The sequence below is a fragment of the Poecile atricapillus genome, chromosome 6, assembly GCF_030490865.1.
Source record: "Poecile atricapillus isolate bPoeAtr1 chromosome 6, bPoeAtr1.hap1, whole genome shotgun sequence".
In the NCBI taxonomy this organism is placed as follows: domain Eukaryota; kingdom Metazoa; phylum Chordata; class Aves; order Passeriformes; family Paridae; genus Poecile; species Poecile atricapillus.
In genome coordinates, this window is record NC_081254.1 from 14,444,396 (window position 1) to 14,463,186 (window position 18,791).

An 18,791-nucleotide genomic window follows, 5' to 3' on the forward strand; every position below is an offset into this window, starting at 1 on the left:
AAAATATTTGGGAACACCATTTCATGGAATAACAAGTTTCTGTTTTTCCAGTGCAATTCAGAAAATTTCAATCAGTCTGAGTTGAAAGAGATGAACTTTGGAGCTTATCTCCTGGATCCAGATGGGATCTTCAAAATATCTGTGTGCAACTTGCATTTATGCACCTGTTTGCTGAATGCATGCATTAATGTAGAGATAAACACAGGAAATATCAACATGAAAAACCACTCTCTTGCTCACCTCCTCTAAAAGGACCTTTGCTATGAAAATCCTATGATTGTTGCATGTGGATAAGAACATACATGAGGGGACAATACACACTGCCTGCAGCTCTGCAGAGCAAAGTTCAGAGAAGGGTAAAGCAAGGAAAGACAGTCTCTGCACCCTTGCTGCGGTAGTTTCACTTGGTTATAAAAGCAAGCACAGTTACAGTGGGGAAATCTGTAAATGAGACATAATTCACTGAAAGGCAGTGGCATGTGAAGAGCCCTTCATCTTCACAAACAGATGCTTCTTGAAAATTTTACCTCGCAAACACAAGTTTTTACCATCTCCATGCAAACTGATTAAGCAGCACTCTGAGCACTTGGAGGCATGCCAACCATCCAAGTTCTGAGTCTCCAGGCAGTGCAGGTCTCAGGTCAGCTACTGGATTAAAATCAAAACTGGCCCATTGGAACTGTGGATTACTGTGCTCAGAGCACTAGAATGACAGCCGCCTGCTGTGACCCTCCGGGGCTGAGCTGGCAGGATGAGCACCGCTCTGCTTCCAGCTGAGACAGATTTGTTGAGTCTCCAGGCTGAAGATTTCTTAGAAAGGTGTAAGGGAAAGTTTGGCTTTTGAGGTTAATATACCAGCTCTCACAGCAGATGCTCTCTTCAATGAGATTACAGTGTCTCATTCCTTCCCTCTGAAGGGCAAGGACACTCATTAAGCAACAGGTAATTGCAATATGCAACACCTGCCACCCAACACCCAACCCTCATTCAGCAGCAATGACCTCCACCTTCAGCTTACCTGTTTTATGCACTGCAGCCGGTCATTGGTCTGCTGTATGTGCCTGTCCATAGAATTCATTTTGATTGTCTCCACTTTCTTCTACCTGAAAGCCATTAAAATCCCTCGATCTGCAAGACAAAAAGGACAATAAAGATCACTGAACATGGTCCATACACTTCCACCACCTGAACAACTGAACAGAGCTGCTTGCAAGAAATCCCTGAGCACACTGTGAGATAAAATAATAATAATCCCAATAACAATGACAGCCTGGCTTTTGCAAGGACAAGGGCATGGGGATTCTTCCTAATCTTCCTTTAAGAGAAAATACCTCCCACAGATATTAAATGAATCAGATACAGCAGAGTATTACACGGCCAAAAATAGCACAAAATGTGTGTCCTGAAGAATCTGTATTTCTGGATTGAAAATAAAAGCAACAGGTACATTTTAGACTCTCCTCCAACAGGCAGATCTATTTCATGAGCCCTTAAAATGGCCAAGATGACAGGGCAGGAAGAACTGGGATCCACAATGCAGCCCAGACTTTAAGAATGACAAATGTCCTGATGCACAACCTAGAATATATGGAATAGGCCTAATCTTCGAAGCAAAGGGCTGTGCAGTTCTTGCCTTCGAGAAAAATTGTGTTCATTCAGGTATCTGTAGCTCAACAAACTACTTGTTACTTCTGGAAAAAAACATGGTCTGCAGTCCTTAGGTCCAAGTCTTAACGAACAGTGTGATTACAGGCAAATTAAGCCTTCCTGTAACTAAAAAAAAAAATGAATCTAGAAAATAAAATTATGGCTCAGAGTAATGTTTGGAGTTTGTGAACAATAAGTGGGCACAGAAATATATACCCAAATGCCCTATTTACATCAAACTTTATAGTAGCACAAGCAAGGTCCTAGTCTTGCACAGAAACTTCTCCCTCATGAGCCTTTTCAGTGGCACTGAGTGGTTTGTTATTCAGAGCACTGCTCATGACAAAACTGTCTTCCACTCCCACCATACACGTAAGAGAGAACAAATTTTTCAGATACTTGTCTGGCTGTTATGGTACATGATTCAACATCTCTTCAGTTAAACAATTCCAGCACTGTCCATACTCAGCCCCCTTGAGGGGAAGAGTGTTCCCCATGGTGGGAGCCTTGATTACACAGCTCTCACAATGAGACAGACCCCAGACCAGAGATCCGTGTGCATCCAACACAACCAAACTGCTGCAGGTTTCTGTACCTAGCTGATAATGTTCTTCCATGGCTCCTGCTGGATTAGACTCAGGGGAAGAAACCTTTTCTGCTAGACAGCTAAATGAGGTCTTAGAACAACAGCTCAAGCTCCTCACCTCCATGCTCTAGACACAGGAAGGTTCAATAAAGCATTCCTGTCAATAAATTGTAATACTTATGAAATGGAAGAGCCAGTTTCACATGTAAGTATTCTTTTGATTATGCCACTGCCACATTCTCAATAGCAAATGCCATACAAAGGTCCTCTAGCAAATGTAAATTGATATGTTTTATTAAAAGCCAGTTACACAGTCTTATCTGCCTGTAGGACCCCCAAACAGACCTCAGTAGTCATGAAGTTTAATCTCTCAGTGGACAGCAGAGGTATTTATCAAGAGATAAGCCAGCCTAGACATGACACTACTTCAGCAGTGATCCATCTTACAAGCAAGGACACATTATCTGCATTTTAATTGAACATCAGCACAGATGGAGAAGGGCATACTGAAAACAAATACATATACAAGCACATAGATGTCGGTTGAAAAATTTGAAGACGTGCAAACAGAGGTGCCTTTTTTTTTTTAAGAAAATAATGACATTTTTGAATTACATCATTTCATGTGTACACATGTAATACCACCCCAGTTTCCTGCCTTACAGTTAACCATAAACAAAATCAAAGGTTGCTATCAGCTACCTGAACCACAGCTTACTATAGCACTTGTCCAAATTGCCATTTCTCCCACAAGGCACAGCTTCTCAAAGCCCATCTGGAACAGCAGAGCGGCACAATACACAGAAGTAACTCACTTAACTGCACAGGAACCCAACAAAGCTCTTAGAGGCAGGACAGAGAGTGCAATCCCCTACTCTCCAACACAGACAGGGCACACAAATTCTGTAATTGATCAAATTCAGTCTGCAAAATAGTTCTGGTTTTAAAAGGCAATGGCTCTCACAGAAAAGCACTCTAACTCTCACCCTTCCCCTAGTGGTTAGAAGAATTTTCATGCTTAATTCCACTTGTTCCCATGTCATTAGCTCTGTGGCTGAGTCTCTGCCCTGCCAGGCTCCCTCTGCCTCTTTCCCCTCATGGCATGGATGGACGATGACCCACCAGCCCTCACTGCTGACAGTTTGCTACTTCCACAGCCCAATCTCGTTTATTCTCTCCTGGGCAAGAGAAGGCCCTCAGCCCACTAGCTCCCCTGGACAGTAAACATTTGTTGCCCAAACCAAACAGCCAAAATTGTACATAAGAAGAATCATCACAAACAATGATACAACGCTTTGTATTTGAAATGCCCTGCCTCACTGCCGCAAGACTCATCTTTATCTTTCTCTCAGACACATCATAAGAGCATCAAATAGGGTAATTTTTTTCAGTGAGCATACTGGCTCTAAGTAATTTCTGCTATAAAAAAGGCAGAGCTTATTAGTGGGAAACCATTATTATGTGGAAATTACTCTTTCATGGGCCTCAGCAAGAATTAAAAGATTAAACATGGAAAGTGAAAATTATCATAGAGATCAGAAATTTCACCATGGCAGAATAAGCATTTTGACACCAGACCATTTTGGCTGGAAGAAAAATAACAGCAGAATTAAATTTCCAGTAACTATACCTACTACATGGGTATTGCTGTAGTCTGGCCTCATTCCCCACATGCACATTCACATCCTGAAATTTAAAAAAATGCCCTTTCTGTCCATCTCATCCTATTTTAAAAGGAGCAGCAAGATCACCTTAGTCGAAAATAACAGTACTTAAGATACAGAAAGGCCATCAGGGCTGAATAAGAACAGACTTCTACTCGGTTAAGTGCTGTGCACTTATCAGGTCACAAGTGAAAACGACTTTGCAGGGTCCCTGGCTGGCCTGCGGTGTCCCTGCATTAGACAGCACGCTAAGATTCAGGCCTTCGAGCAGCTCAAGAGACAGCGGGGGATATTGCTGATCAGGATTAAGGGTACTGGCAGAGGAGGATAGAGAAGGGAATTTTTCCCGGTGCTTTGTAACAAATCCCCTCTGTTTGGTGCACATATTAGCCAGAAAGATTGTACACTACTGCTTTACATGCTAACTCCATCCAAAAGGATAAATAAAAAAAGAAGTGTTCCCAGCATCTTCTGGTAATTCAACAATAAAAAGACCCGTTCTTCTTTCTTTTCTGAGGCAAAGACCCAGTCTCCCTCTCTTAAAAAAATAAAAAAATAATATGAATTATTCTTCCTTCTTCCCTCCCCTCTAGCATTGAGAGTTTATAGCCCTAGGCAGTAATTAAAGAGGCCTCATTTACATATTTATGATGTCTCAAAAATGGAGAATTTTTTTTTAAAGGAACAGATGTATCGACCTGTTAACCTTTTTTTTTTAACCCCAAACATACTGAATCTTTTAAACCATTACTACAAAACCCTCTTCCATACTGAAAAATTAATGAAATTTTTCACTAGCTTTACGAAAGAGAATTTCAGGAGATTCTGTTACACTCTGTGTTGGGTGACAGTTCAGGTTAGAAGACTGCAATTATTTTATCAGAAACGGAACTTCCAAGTAACACAGCTCAGAAAACAATTCAGTACAACATGGTCCCCACTAGTTCTTAAGGCAGCCTTAACAGCCTCCTAGAGAGGAAACAAAAAATTAAGCCAAACATTTCACTGCTGCTTCAAACATGTCTAAAACCATTCCGAGTTTAGAAAGTTAGTGTGGATTCAGTTCTGCTCTGGGGTGAGCACTCCCCATGGCCAGAGCTGCCATCCACAGCGAGAGCTCTGCCCCCGTGGGACCAAATGGACCAGGGAAATCTGTTCCCCTGCGGCCAAGGGAGACCTGAATCATCACTGAAACAGGCCCAGCCTTCTCCCTGCCTTTAGAGAGACTTCACACGGCACCTCTGCTCTTGTTCCCACAGGCTCCCTTCCCTCGCTGCTGGGCAGAGATGGAGCTGGAGCGGAGCTCACCAGAACCATCAGCTGCCGCCCATCCCCTGCCGCAGAAACGGGGTGCCATTCCTCCGGAAACCAATCTTTCGGCAAATAATCTCCGCACCAGAAATCCACTCTGAGGGCAGAGGAGGGAAGGCAGCCCTTGCCAGAAGGTAGGGGAGGCTGCTGTGAGCGGTGCTGGAGGCCAGCAGCACAGCGCTACGCAAGGTCTCCATTTCCACAGGGGACCGGCCACCCTGCGGTGGCTGCACCAGACAAGATCTAATTTGGAGGCACTTCGGACCACTCGGCGCAAGAAGGCCATAAATAAAAAGACAACAGGAAATTCCTTTATCGGTTAAGAAATTTTAACAGTAGGTGAGAAGGGAAAATGAAGATCAGTTCCTTAAGCAGGGATTCAGCACAGCAGCTCTAAACATCCCTGCCCCCTGCCGCCAGAGCACACAAGTTGGCTAATGCTGTTTATTCAATCAGCTAAAAACTAATAATTTCCTTCGAGTCTCCAGCATGCTGAGGGTCCTAGGAGAGGGCAGACAAGCTGTATCTACGAAGTGACTTTGATGAAGCAACAAGCCAGGAGGGAGCGAGGGCGGGAGCGGCCGCGGTGGAGCGGGGCCGGGGCCGGAGCCGGGCGAGGGCAGGTGCCGCCTCGGCCCGCCAGGGGGCGCCGCAGGGCCGCGCCACCGCCCACAGGGGGCCCGGAGGAACGGGGGGACACGGACAGCACTGGGGGGACACGGACAGCACAGGGGGGACAGGGACAGCACTGAGGGGGACACGGACAGCACTGGGGGGACACGGACAGCACTGGGGGGACAGGGACAGCACTGGGGGGACAGGGACAGCACAGGGGGGGACAGGGACAGCACAGGGGGGGACAGGGACAGCACAGGGGGGACAGGGACAGCACTGGGGGGACAGGGACAGCACAGGGGGGACAGGGACAGCACAGGGGGGACACGGACAGCACAGGGGGGACAGGGACAGCACAGGGGGTCAGGGACAGCACAGGGGGGGACACGGACAGCACAGGGGGGACAGGGACAGCACAGGGGGGACAGGGACAGCACGGGGGGGACACGGACAGCACAGGGGGGACAGGGACAGCACAGGGGGGACAGGGACAGCACAGGGGGGGACACGGACAGCACAGGGGGGACAGGGACAGCACTGAGGGGGACACGGACAGCACAGGGGGGACAGGGACAGCACAGGGGGGACACGGACAGCACAGGGGGGACAGGGACAGCACAGGGGGGGACACGGACAGCACAGGGGGGACACGGACAGCACAGGGGGGACACGGACAGCACTGGGGGGACATGGACAGCACTGGGGGGGACACGGACAGCACAGGGGGGGACACGGACAGCACAGGGGGGACACGGACAGCACAGGGGGGACACGGACAGCACTGGGGGGACGCGGGGCCCGGGGCGGTGGCCCTGTGGAGGCCAGGAGGCGGGACAGCCGCGTTCCGTCGCCTGAAGCACGGACCCCGAGGAGCCGGGTCCGAAGCAGCCCAGCCGCTCCTGGGAGCCTGTCACCTCCAGTGATGGATTTAAAAAACATCATTTCTCTCAGCGCCCTGTCCTGGTGGTAAAATGTGGCGGGCCGGAGACAAAAGCCATCTAATTCCACCTGACATTTCCCTTGCCATGGAACATACTGTAATAAGTTGTTTCTTGAACTATCAGAACGCACCTCCGTGTGTACACACAGGTTAACGCTACTAATTGCGTGTAATTGCACGGATTCCCCGCCCCAGCCCCAGCCGCTGCCCGCCCGCGGCACAGCCCAGCCCCGAGCCCGACAGCGCGGGCACAATGCGGCTCGGCACGTCTGCACTCGGGCACATGGCTCACACAGCTTCCAAAGGGCTCTAAGCCCGCTTTTCAGTACGAGAATTTTCAAAGATGCTTCCAAAGATCTGCTGCTGGAAAAAGTTTAATATCTATCCATGACAACTAATTTATTTCTTCTACTGGATATAGTACAAAAAGTATAAAATGTCAGGCGAAAGGCTGTTTTCATCATTAAACACTTGAAAAGGAAGTTGTTTTAATAAAGCTTTATTTACCATAAGCTGTTAAATAGCTACTGCTGTTGGCTTTGAGCTATTAAAAAGGGCCAGATGTGAGACAAAGCAGCGTTTGTTATGCTGGGCGAGGAAGAATAGATATTTGTGCTGTGCTGCTTTCCATTGTTGCTCTACAAATGTGCAGTAATCCCCAGAAGACTTTCTATCATCTTTGACTGCGAGAGAGGGAAAGCGAGTGTGTGTGCGCACACAGCGCCCGGCAGGCACGGCTTCAGGGAGGTGGGAGCAGGTTTTTGTAATTTATGGTGGCTTGAGCTGCAAGGGCTGGCAATTTTGTCGGGTTTAAGGAAGCTGTTTCCGCAGCCGTGTGCTTGGGAGCGTTTTTATATACAGAGCCTATTATATGCAGGCACCAACAGCCAGCCGGATACACACAAAAGCAAACCCACACATGCTTTTGAAAAAAAAGACAGCATGACAGCTTGCATAAGCAAGCCTGCTGGACTCCTCTGGGAGGAGGAGCGGCGGTGCGCAGAAGTTGTTCTATCATGAAGCACATCTGCACCCTGATTACAAAAGCTAAGGTGGTCGGGCTAGCTGGAAGCACACACACAGCTCTGGGATATGACCTACACTTAAAGTATAGACACAGAAATATAAAAAATCTCACGCACTGTGTAAGAGAGAGCTAAGGAGAGAGCTCCCTTGAGCCTGGACAAGTTGGTCAGCAGCCAGCACTAACCATTAAGCACATGAACTGCCTTTTGCACCGGCAGCCCTCACCTCCAGCCCGCTGGCTGAAATGAGTGGTTTCCTCAGACCGAGAGCAGCATCTGCAGATCACAGGTAATTGCCCTGCTGCATGCTTGTATTATAAGGTTGGTTTCCCTGCATTCCACCCAGCTCCTAGTGTAATCAGCTCAGTCAGCTTGTTATCTTTAGGGAGAGGAAGGAGGTAAAAGGACACTGCAGTTTAAAACAGCAAGAGATAATAACACAAAATTAAAGGCAAAAGTGTGTAGAAGTGTGCTACTGGGGAGCCAGGGCTGAGTGCCCTGCTACAGTGCTCTCGGAGGCTTTGCACACTCCAGTATAGACAGATCTGCTAGAACAAACATTGACAGTTCCACAGCAGAACCCATTGATCCAGTGGTTTACTATATGTACTGTAGCTTGCAGGTAAGAAATACTAATCCTCATTGGGACAGCTACAAGCAAATGAGCCATCCCTAAAAGCTTGCTGGGTTGTGCTCAAATAATTTCCTAACCAGTGTCCCTGATCACTCATACAACAATGCTGTAAAAAATCTCTCCCTGATAAATTGCCAGTCTCTAAAATGAAGCAGAGTCAAGCACCTCTTGCCACCTTCTGTGCCTGGTGGGAGGATTGCAGAAGTCAGGTTAGCATAAAAACAGAAAAAGGTTTGCATTCTGGCATACAATGCTTATTTACCTAATGAAAGCTTGGTTCTTTCAGAGGTTCTGTGATAAGATGCAAAGTATTTGCTGAGAATTCTTTGTGTCTGCCTACCAAATCCTGCAAACAGGCGTGTAGTATTGCTAACATCACCTGGCTTACGTACCTTCTGGGGGCTGAGTCTGTGGAGCTGGAGCAAAGAACATTTATGGATGGAAACTTTTTCCTGCTTTTGCTAGACATTTATCAGCTACTAAAGAAAACCAGCTGGTTTGGACATAAGCACCTAAGTTATTTTCTTAAAACCTGAAAGACGAACTACAGGAGATTACCTAATATAAGCATTTTCTAAAGGTCTAGAGGAAGCAGTAATGACCTAACCAAACTGTCAAAGACTGTCTCAGAAGGAGAAAAGGCACTAGCAGCAAATATTTCTAACAATTACTTATCAAGAACTGAAGATGCTACTCTGCTATGCTCTGATAACATCTTTCTTGCAGCAGATAGCCTCCTATGTAACAAAGAGAGGTCAAAGTATCTTGGGTCAACCCAAAGAAATGCTCCTAGCAAGAACTATCTCAAGCCCACTGTGAATTAGAAATGCGAAGGATTTGCATTCTGACACTGAAGGCCCTCTTACTTATCTGATGAAACCAGGCATGTTTTGGAAGTTGAACTGTAGCATTTGAAGGAAATTGCTGATTTCTTCTCATGATACTGTACCATCACAACTTCTATTCCTCATTACTGAGTGGCAACACAAAGAATGTAACAATCCCCCATCCCCAAACTATATCGCACCAAGTAAAGGAATGCGGATAGATTTGGACTCCTTTTTTTCCTCCACTACATTTAGTATCATAAAGAAGGCATATAGTCAAAGTAGATGGTATTTTCTCTTTATTGTCTATAAATGTAAGATCTATTCATCTTTTCTTTCATTTTATGAGATAAGACAGTCCTCCTAAGACCAATGATTTCTGACAAGCCACCAGGGAAAGCATCACTGCTTTGGAGAAGACCACTCAGGGAGAGGGAAGGAATGGAGAAAAACCATTAGCTCCATCAGCAAAGTCTCTGGAGAACAGAGCAACTGAATAGCTGCTTTAAGACACAAGCTCCAACAATTTTGACATCAGCCATTATTCTGGCCTGTTCTGACGAAATTTAAATATTTACCAAGTTCCCCAGAATAGAAGCAATATAAATTTCAGGAGGACCAGCAGAACCTGTAAAAACTAAATATACCTGAACAAGCAAAGTACATGTTGGATGGCTGTGAACTTTTGTAACTGAAGAAACAGAGCAGTTGCTGGCAGCCAAATTACATTGCCTGTACTGCTTTCAGGTGCTAACCAAATGGGGCTTGTCACTAACTCTCCACTTGCTTTGAGTTATGACAATTTAGTGCTAGGGGGTTAGTTTGTTTAAAGTAACTTAAACTAGAGATATTGGGCATCTAGACAAAATAAAACTACAGTTTTGGTCATGTCTTTATTTTACCATCTTCATTTTAAGGTACCTGACTGGATAGCCATCTATATTAATACTTCTGGACCTGCAGAATATACATTAAAAACCAAAGAATTTGGTTTTACTGAATTGTCAATACAACTGGATAAGCATTTAGTGTTTCAAGTTGTCACCAAATCCTAAATTTTAAGAAATCATACTAAGAGTCTGGGTAAAACGAGCCAGGATTGGACAAGCAAATCAAATGACTGTGTATCCCTCATGGAAAACTCTTCTGTATATACACAATGAAACACTGTGTGAACACAATATACTGGAAGACTTGAAATGTGACTGCTGTTTATGTTGGTCTCAACAGCTAGTATTCAAGGACCTGAAACGCAAGCAAAGGGACAGATTCACTGCTAATGAAACTTTATCAAGAAGCCCAGAAATACTTTGGACACCCTAGAGTTGATTTTGAAATCAACATCTTTTAAAACTAGTTCCAGCTGCAATGCCTTCGATTCCAATAAAGTCAAATCTGCACACATCCCTGCTACTTGCCTATCTGTAGTGTAGTAGTTGCTATTCCTGCTTTCCAAGTGCCCATAATTCCAGCAAGGCAGAAATTCTTCCAGACACCTAGATGACAAAATACTGCAGGAGGCCTGCAAACACAACACAACAAAACAAACAAAACAAACAAAACAAACAAAACACAACAAAGCCTGCTGCCTTCAAGAAAGATTTTAAGTGAAGCATCGACGATCCTCTGCCTCATTTGGTTTTCTCAACACCTCATCATTTGAGAGGAACTTTTTATCTAGAAACTGGCCTCTGAGAATTACCAGTGTCCTAAACTGACTTTAGAGGCAAATAAAGAGAATTTTACACTTACCATGAAATAAGTTTCTTTTTACCAATAATCTTAACAATTTAGTTTTCAAAAGTTCGTAAATTCCATGGTTAAAGATCTGTCATGTGTTCACGAACAAACCCCTTGGGATAATCAGGAGCAGATTTCAGTAGAATTTCTTCTGAGAGCACAGATCTCTGTTAGTTGTACCTCCACTAGGTGTCTCGCCCTCAGGTGATAGCACAACCAAAGCTGAAATGGCATTTGGCAGAACACAACACAGATCTCAAGCAGGTTTTTAAAAACATCCTCTCAAGTATTTGAAAGCAGTAACTACACAATTGCTAAACGTGGCTGGAACAAAAGCTTCCTCGACTGCAGAGACTAGGAACCAGTGTGGTATCTCCTGCTAAGAAGAGACAGTTCCTATCATTCCCCCTGTGCTGGAAAGGCCAGGAGTGAGCCTGACAACTCATGAGAGACAACTGTCACACAAACTGAAGCAGGCAGACGTCCCATTTTTATTACAGACAATGTAAACAGAACACTATTGCTAATGAATTATTTATAGCGTGGTCCATAAATTAAAACACTTAGACTGTCTTGCATTTTTCATACCACCATCATTACTACAAAGTATATGCCCAGAAGCTTTTTCCCTTAACTGCAGGACAAAGCCAGCCCTGTGAACAGACCTGAGCTCTTGTCCACCACCAAAGGTTTCACTTCTTCAGCTTCTCTGGCTTTCCAATTACATCCAGTGCTGCTCTGGGTAGGCGCCATCTCCACCAAACACACACACAGTGCCTAACACAGATCACCATTCGGACAAGGGCTACCACATGCCAGTTTAATATGAACAATGAAGTGATAGTGTAAAATCTTTAATGAATGTATTACTAGAAGTTAAGGATAAAACATCTAATATTACCCTTCCTGCAATTTCAAGACAAAATTTCCAGCATTCAGCCAGACTTCCAAGTACAGAATTAACTTGATAAACTTCAACTGTATATCCAGGTGACAGCTGGATAAAAGCAGTTCAAGTCCAGACTGTATTTTCCTCTACTCATATCCTTCCTTTCTTTTTTTTTTTTTTGTTTAAATGGTTATTATAACACAGTGGAACAGACCTCAAAAAGCTACATACTTTTCTTCTTTGCTTCCAGCAGCAACACTACAGGCTCCAGAGGTCAGCTTTAGAGCCTTCAAGTTTTTCTGAAGCCCTGCCTGATTAGACGTACTCTGGAGTGACTTTCATTGTGATCAAACATGATGTGCTGGTGACACGCATACAAAGCTGGCAGAGCAGCCACACTGCAAAGCCTTCAGCAGGCAGGAGTCGGTGTAAGGACTCATTCGAAACAACACTTGGCTCTCCTGAAAAGGAAACAAGTATCCCCTTTGAAAACATTCTGATGAACTCAAGAAGAGACATGTTACTGACAATATCAAACCTTGCAGAGAATAAAACTCTTTCTATCCTACGGCTCCTTGTCTTTTGCTCTTGATTTTGTGATCCTTGAGTGGTTACATTTTGCCACCTCTTTTTTTTTTTTTTTTTTTTTTTCTTCCTGAGTAACTGAGGTGCATTAGATCTGAAATTTGGAGGGATATATTTTGAAAGATGGTTCATTGCTTAAAAAGTCTCATTGCCCAATATGCCATATTACAGGATTAAAAAGGTTCCTGCTTATTGCATGACTGATCCAGGCAAGGATATAAAAGAAAAGGACAGGCTGGCATGAACCAAGTCATGTTCCAGGAACAGCCCATTTGACCCTGTCCCATTTGACACAAGGGAAGCAATTTAAACAGTACCAGACGTGAGAGTTTTTATATTTTCTGATTTTGTTTCACTTGACATATCCCAACTCATAAAGAACGAGTTATTTAGTAAACAAGAGTTCTTCCTAATCAAAAAGCCATGTCACAAACTTCAACTACTTCAGATTAAGGACTACTTTGACCCATACTTTCCTACCTTTCCCATACATCAGATATTGAGCCTGGCTCCGCTGTCCCTTATAATACATTTAGACACTCACCAGTCCTGAATAAGGACATTTCTACTCTCTTACCTTTCTATGCTGTCTATCAGCTGGTTAAGACCTAGGCACTTGCAGTTTTTCCTTCTAAGGTGATGGTGGTATTCAAAATGGCAGACAGTAAACAATTAAACAATGCAGAACTCTATCTTTTGTCTATACACTTAGCTTGTAGTTTCACTGTTTTGACTGCGCAAAGCATAAGAAGCAAGAAAACACAATGGCATAAACACTGTCTTCCTCCAACAGCAGACTTCTGGGCTGGCAAAACAGCAAAGCAGCAACATTTAGACAAATCCCTAACTCAGATGCAGGAAATAATAATTTTAAAAGGAAAGTCTTACAGAGCAAAATTCACCAACCTTTTTAAAGGTGGACACAAGTACTGGAACGGTACCAGCAAACAGGATTGCTATAATAGAAGACACATCAAAATATTTTTATGAAACACCACAGGACAAAGTATGATTTCCCAGTTCTTTTCAACAACTACTTCTCTTCTGAAAAATAAGAATTATTTGACAACTTTCTCTTACCAGCTCAAATATTACTATAATACTGGGCATTATGACTATCTGCATGGCAGGACAAAATCAAAGCAAAATGAACCCTTTCTTGACTGCACAAGATTTTGTTCAGAAAGGAAGCTATAAGCCAAATAAGAAGGAAAGCTATACTATGTGTAAACAGAACCCTAACCTGAAGAACTGGAGACCTACGCCTGCCCAGAAAGACATAAAAGTACATGGATTGAAAGTAATTTGTACTATCAACTAATGAAAAAAACCCTAAAACCAAACAACTCTGTCACAAAGTCTGCAGTGTAAGTTAAGCAACATTAATCACGTTCCTTTGCAATCATTAAAACATTACAATGATCTAAGATTTGCAATAAAATATCAGTGTTTATTAAACCCCTACATGAATTCAATCATACACCCACTAACAATAAAAGAAACAAATAAATGGAAACTCTAAAATGTCCATCCTGTGACTAAAAATACTATGCATTAGTTCCTTGTAAGGTCAATTCAGTCCCTGAAAATATCCTATGATAACAGTCAGAGTCAGTGATCTTGGTTCCACAGAATGACATGCTACCACCTGCAAGTGTTATAAATCCATTGGACAAGCTGACTGTTTTCAAGCTTCTTCCCATTTTACTTTCTGTGAGAAGGGACCCAGTTTCCACATGAACTTCTTTTTTTACTGCCTTCAATAAGTCTGAAAAAAATTCAGAGGGATGTGTATGACATTATATAGCAACACTGTGACTTACTTCTACTGCTGAGCAACAAAATCATACACTTTTTTAAAATGGCAAGTGGAAAGGTATTTTGCTCAAAGTTTGACATTATTTTAGGGAGCCAAACTTGCTCTCTGCTAGAGTTTTGTTACTCTGGTCTCTTAAACAGCAGAGGTACATTGCAGGAGCTCAGTTGCATATTGTCTAGGTGATCTGTCCAACGTGTCAACACAGGCAATTTTGAACCTTTCACTTAAGCCTCAGACAGTGTCCTAACACTGTCCTTCCTTCCCTATCACAAGAAGCTCAATATGTTAATAGATTGTCTTATTCTACTTCTAGCTGACATTAGGAATACAGATTTATTCTCTGAAATGGTTTAAAACCAATTTAGATATCTGTTTCCCAAGATGACTTTAATTTATTCAAGTCTCTCAAGTACTGCTAAGGACCTAAATTAGTCTACTGCTGCCACCTCTTCAGATTATCAGAGTTGCCATCTTCACTCCCCCCCTTGCCTCAGATTCTGCTTCAGGACTTGTTGAAATCTCTAGAAAAGACTGGTTTATATTCCCTGCAACTCAAGGTTTTTTAAACATCGCTATGTAATACAAGTGCTTTTAATACATCACACCTGTCATAGAGTCAAGACTTACTAATGAACTGCAGTGCTATTATGCAGCTATGGGAAGAAAACCTCTGATGGCTCACAAAGCAGCAAAGTTCTCAAGAGCTTCCCGACTGGCCTGTGAAAAGCACCTCGCCAGCATAGAATTTTTTAATAAGCTTCCTTCCTTTTGAAAGCCAATTGATCTGCTATTTATAAGGCTTTGATTAAGCTAACACATGCAAATACAGACGTAAGCATGCATGTGCACACGGAACGAGATGAAATGCTGGGGAAGAAAGAATTTATATTACAAACACAGTTAAACACTTTCTTGCAAGATCAAACAATAAATCCTAAGTGTTATGGAACATGGGAGAAAAGCTCACTCAAGTGAGCAGCAAATTTGTCCCAGAAGCAGGGATTTTATTCTGCAGCTTAATTCATCTATGATGCAGAACATGCCTAGCTTTGGCCTAGGTTTTTATGAATCATTCCATGTACTAAATTGTAAGGGGAAAACACAGGGAAATGTGAGACATTTTGTTTGATATATCATGTTGCCATGGCTCTACTTGCAAGAAATTGAATTTCTAAATTAGTTTAAAACATTCATTTAAGAAAACATGTCCAAGAATTGAACAAGCAATTTAACACTCAAAGGAATAAAGCAGCATTTAACCCTGAGGGTGACCCAGCGGCCTCCTCACAGGTTCAGTGAAGCACAGGCTGCCTTGTCAGTCTCTGAGAACGAGGCAGGGCCGATACGTAAAAGCAAGCCAGTTTGGACACACACTGGCAAGGAAAATATCAGAGTTGGAAGGTCATATAAATCGCTAGACATGGAGACGAGATCTGTCAAAAAGACAAACTACCTAACAATTTTAACCTATTGGCTAGAGCTGTCCATGTCAGCATAATGTTAACATATATTATAACCTCATCACAAAAACATACACGTAGATGGAAGAGAACTGAAGCTAAACTACCGCTCTTATCTTCTGATTAGACAGGAACTCATTCTAACAGAGGCTTAAGGAAGTGTTTTCTCTGGGTTTTGGGTTGGGTTTTTTTCATCCAAACCTAACATATCATATATATATATATATATTAGAAGGAAAAAAAGGCTGGCTAATATGCTAAAAACCTACCTGTCAATTCCTCTACAGTCAGAGAGTTTATCAAAGCATCCATCACAAGCACCTCTATTTCCAGACAACAGTGAGTTTTTTACTTATTACAATTTTAAAATAAAAGCTTTTCTGAACAGTCACTGAAATATTTAAAACAGAAAAGTGAGCATTTGCTAGACAGGAGATTAACTTTCTCATATTTTAAATTGTCTGCATTTCTCCCAACTGTTATGACTAACTCAATCATAATTATGGAGCTGTGATTTTTTTCCTCTACCAGATGTTGATGACTCTCCATTTTAATGTAAAATCAAGTCATGGTATCTCTTCTGATGAGATCTCTGTGACTTTTCTACACCATATGATTTTCAGTGGCTGTGTCAAAGTCCCACTGCTTTGCAGTGTTTTGCTCATGTCCCCTCTCCCCTGGCCTTATTTGGACCTTATTTAGACCTTATTTGGTGATAGAGAGAAGGCCCTTGGGAAGGCCTGGAAGCATTCATCAAGTTAGTAGGTGGGACACTTCCCTGAGAGAGGGTATTAAGTTAAACCTCCATGAATACTCTCAGGGAATCCTGATATTGTTAATCCCCCAGGGTTTATGCATGAAATGTGACATTTGAGATTAGTTCAGAAGCATCTGTTCATAATGCCGAGAACTGAACCTCCAAGAATGTACCACACATCATTTTCAGAAAAAGACACCTCCCTAAAGCTTCATTTCCCTTTTGAGCCACTAAGGCAAAAATCTGATGATTATAAAACTGACCTGTTTCTCACATTACAACCCACTAAGTGACACATGAAACTTAAATGACAAACCTCCTTCCAGGTTCCACTAGGTTAGATTCTACTTATGGTGCACATCCTACCTTCAGTAATTTTTTTTATTTTTGAAGAGTAGGTCAGGAGTACTCTTACATTTCAGGATTATTCTTATATGCCATTTTCAAATGTTGAGCATGTTGATCAATGAAGAAAAACAAAGCCAACGAATGGAAAACGAAGAATTTCTGGTTTCTGATTTTTTGTTTGGGTGGTTTTCTGGTTGGTTTTTAGATTTTTTCCTTTTTTTAATGTGTGTGTTGTGTTGCTTGTTTCCTATTTTTTTCTCCTAAATACAATACAAGCAGAAGCCTATTCTGAAGGATTTGTAAGGGCAATGTATGTTCCCTCCCAGCTATTCAAGCAGGCAGTAGATATTCATGAGTACTGAGAGATGCACGTAATTATGCCTGAATGATTATTTATCTAGAATGAAGAGCAACTGTGAAGCATCTATCACTCTTTGTTCCAGGTCAGAAGTTTCAGATAGCCATTTAAAATGAAAAAAATAGCATCACATGGATGAAGCAACCAACAATATAGTGAGCACCATGAATACTGAATAGAGAAATCAAAGGGTTTTAGGAACACTGAAACTCTAAAGTTAGAGCTGTTTGTCATGTATTGCTCAACATGAGAAATTAGTTTGGCTCACAAAAGACACATTAACAAAAAACACTAATTCTTTTAAAAGATGCATTATATGCTTAGGGTAGCCATTTTCTACTGATTGTGACATCTATCCTGTTAATTTCTTTTAACCAGACACTAAGCAGATATATCCAACAGGAGATCAAGTACAGCCTATAGATCAAGGAGTCCATACTGAAGTACTGGATAACATGAACAGCATCCTATACACTTGCAGGGTCTAGCTCCCGTATTGCATCACTTTCAGAAGGTCAGAAAGGTGTTAAAGAGATGTAACACTTAGTTTCCCAAGGCCTCTGGATACAGAGCTCTCCAAAATTCTACTTAAAAAAAACCCTTTGGTATTCTCTGTTTGGTACCATTTTCAATAGTGCTTGCCATTGATCAAGCATGGACTGAACCAAGGCGGTATGGCCACATCTACATCAGGGATTTCAATTCCATGCCATTATCAACAGCATTTCACAGGGAGACAGATGGAAAGGAAAAGGATATAGAAAAGGACAGCTAATACTTCAGGATCCTGCAGCAAGACATGCAGTTTTACTGCTGTGTCATTCTGCATGCCTGTGAAGCATGTGATCTGTCTGCATGAGGGCATCCAGCATTAGCACCATTGCTGGGGACAGTTGCTGCAAAAAAATAGTTTGGCTGAAGTAAATTAACTTAGACCTTTCCTCATTCTTCACTGGTTATGATAGCACATTACCAACCCTCATCCTCCTTTAAAAAAACTACAAAAAAACCCCCCAAACCAAATCAGCAAAACAAAGGATGGAGTTGGTTTGACTAACTTTGTTTCACTGACTTGGATGTAGAAAAACAACCCAAAAAAGAAGACCATGGCAGAAAGCTGGAATTAATTCAAGTAAAAAGTTGTTGGTTTCATGCTAGCCTTTTATGCAGCAAGATGAGAAAGGAATATTAACCAAATTCTAATCTCAACCAGGACAGTTTAATGCTCATTTTTAAATATGTCATCTAAGAAAACAATGAATGAGTTAGGCTTTAAATTTGTTCTTTCTTCAGGGAAAAGAAATAGCAAAGGTATTTAAAATTAAACAGGACATTCACAATTAATCTGCTTTTTAATTAACTTACTTTGCTGCTGTAAGTGATTCTGCATTTACTCTCATTCTTTTGAAAATTCCAAAGTGCTACTTCTGACCTGTGATTTACTGTTGCCGTACATCTTTATAAGCAGTACTTTAGTTTAAGTGGCAGTTGCATATTAATTACAAAGTTAATTATGTGCTATGTAATCATGCTGTAATTCATTAGTTTACTCTGCAGTGCAAAAGGATAATGCTAAATGGAAGACC

The 18,791-nt window shown here is 42.4% G+C and overlaps 1 protein-coding gene across 8 annotated transcripts in view; it reads right to left on the minus strand.

Moving 5' to 3' along the window:
- ZMIZ1 (zinc finger MIZ-type containing 1) overlaps positions 1–18,791 on the minus strand; it is a 341,983-nt gene that overhangs the window by 155,862 nt on the left and 167,330 nt on the right. For all 8 annotated transcript variants that reach the window (XM_058840875.1, XM_058840879.1, XM_058840874.1 and 5 more), the window contains one exon: positions 1,019–1,128. In XM_058840875.1, coding sequence (XP_058696858.1) covers positions 1,019–1,078 — 60 coding nt within the window. In that variant the 5' untranslated portion in view covers positions 1,079–1,128. The remainder of the gene's footprint in view (positions 1–1,018; positions 1,129–18,791) is intronic.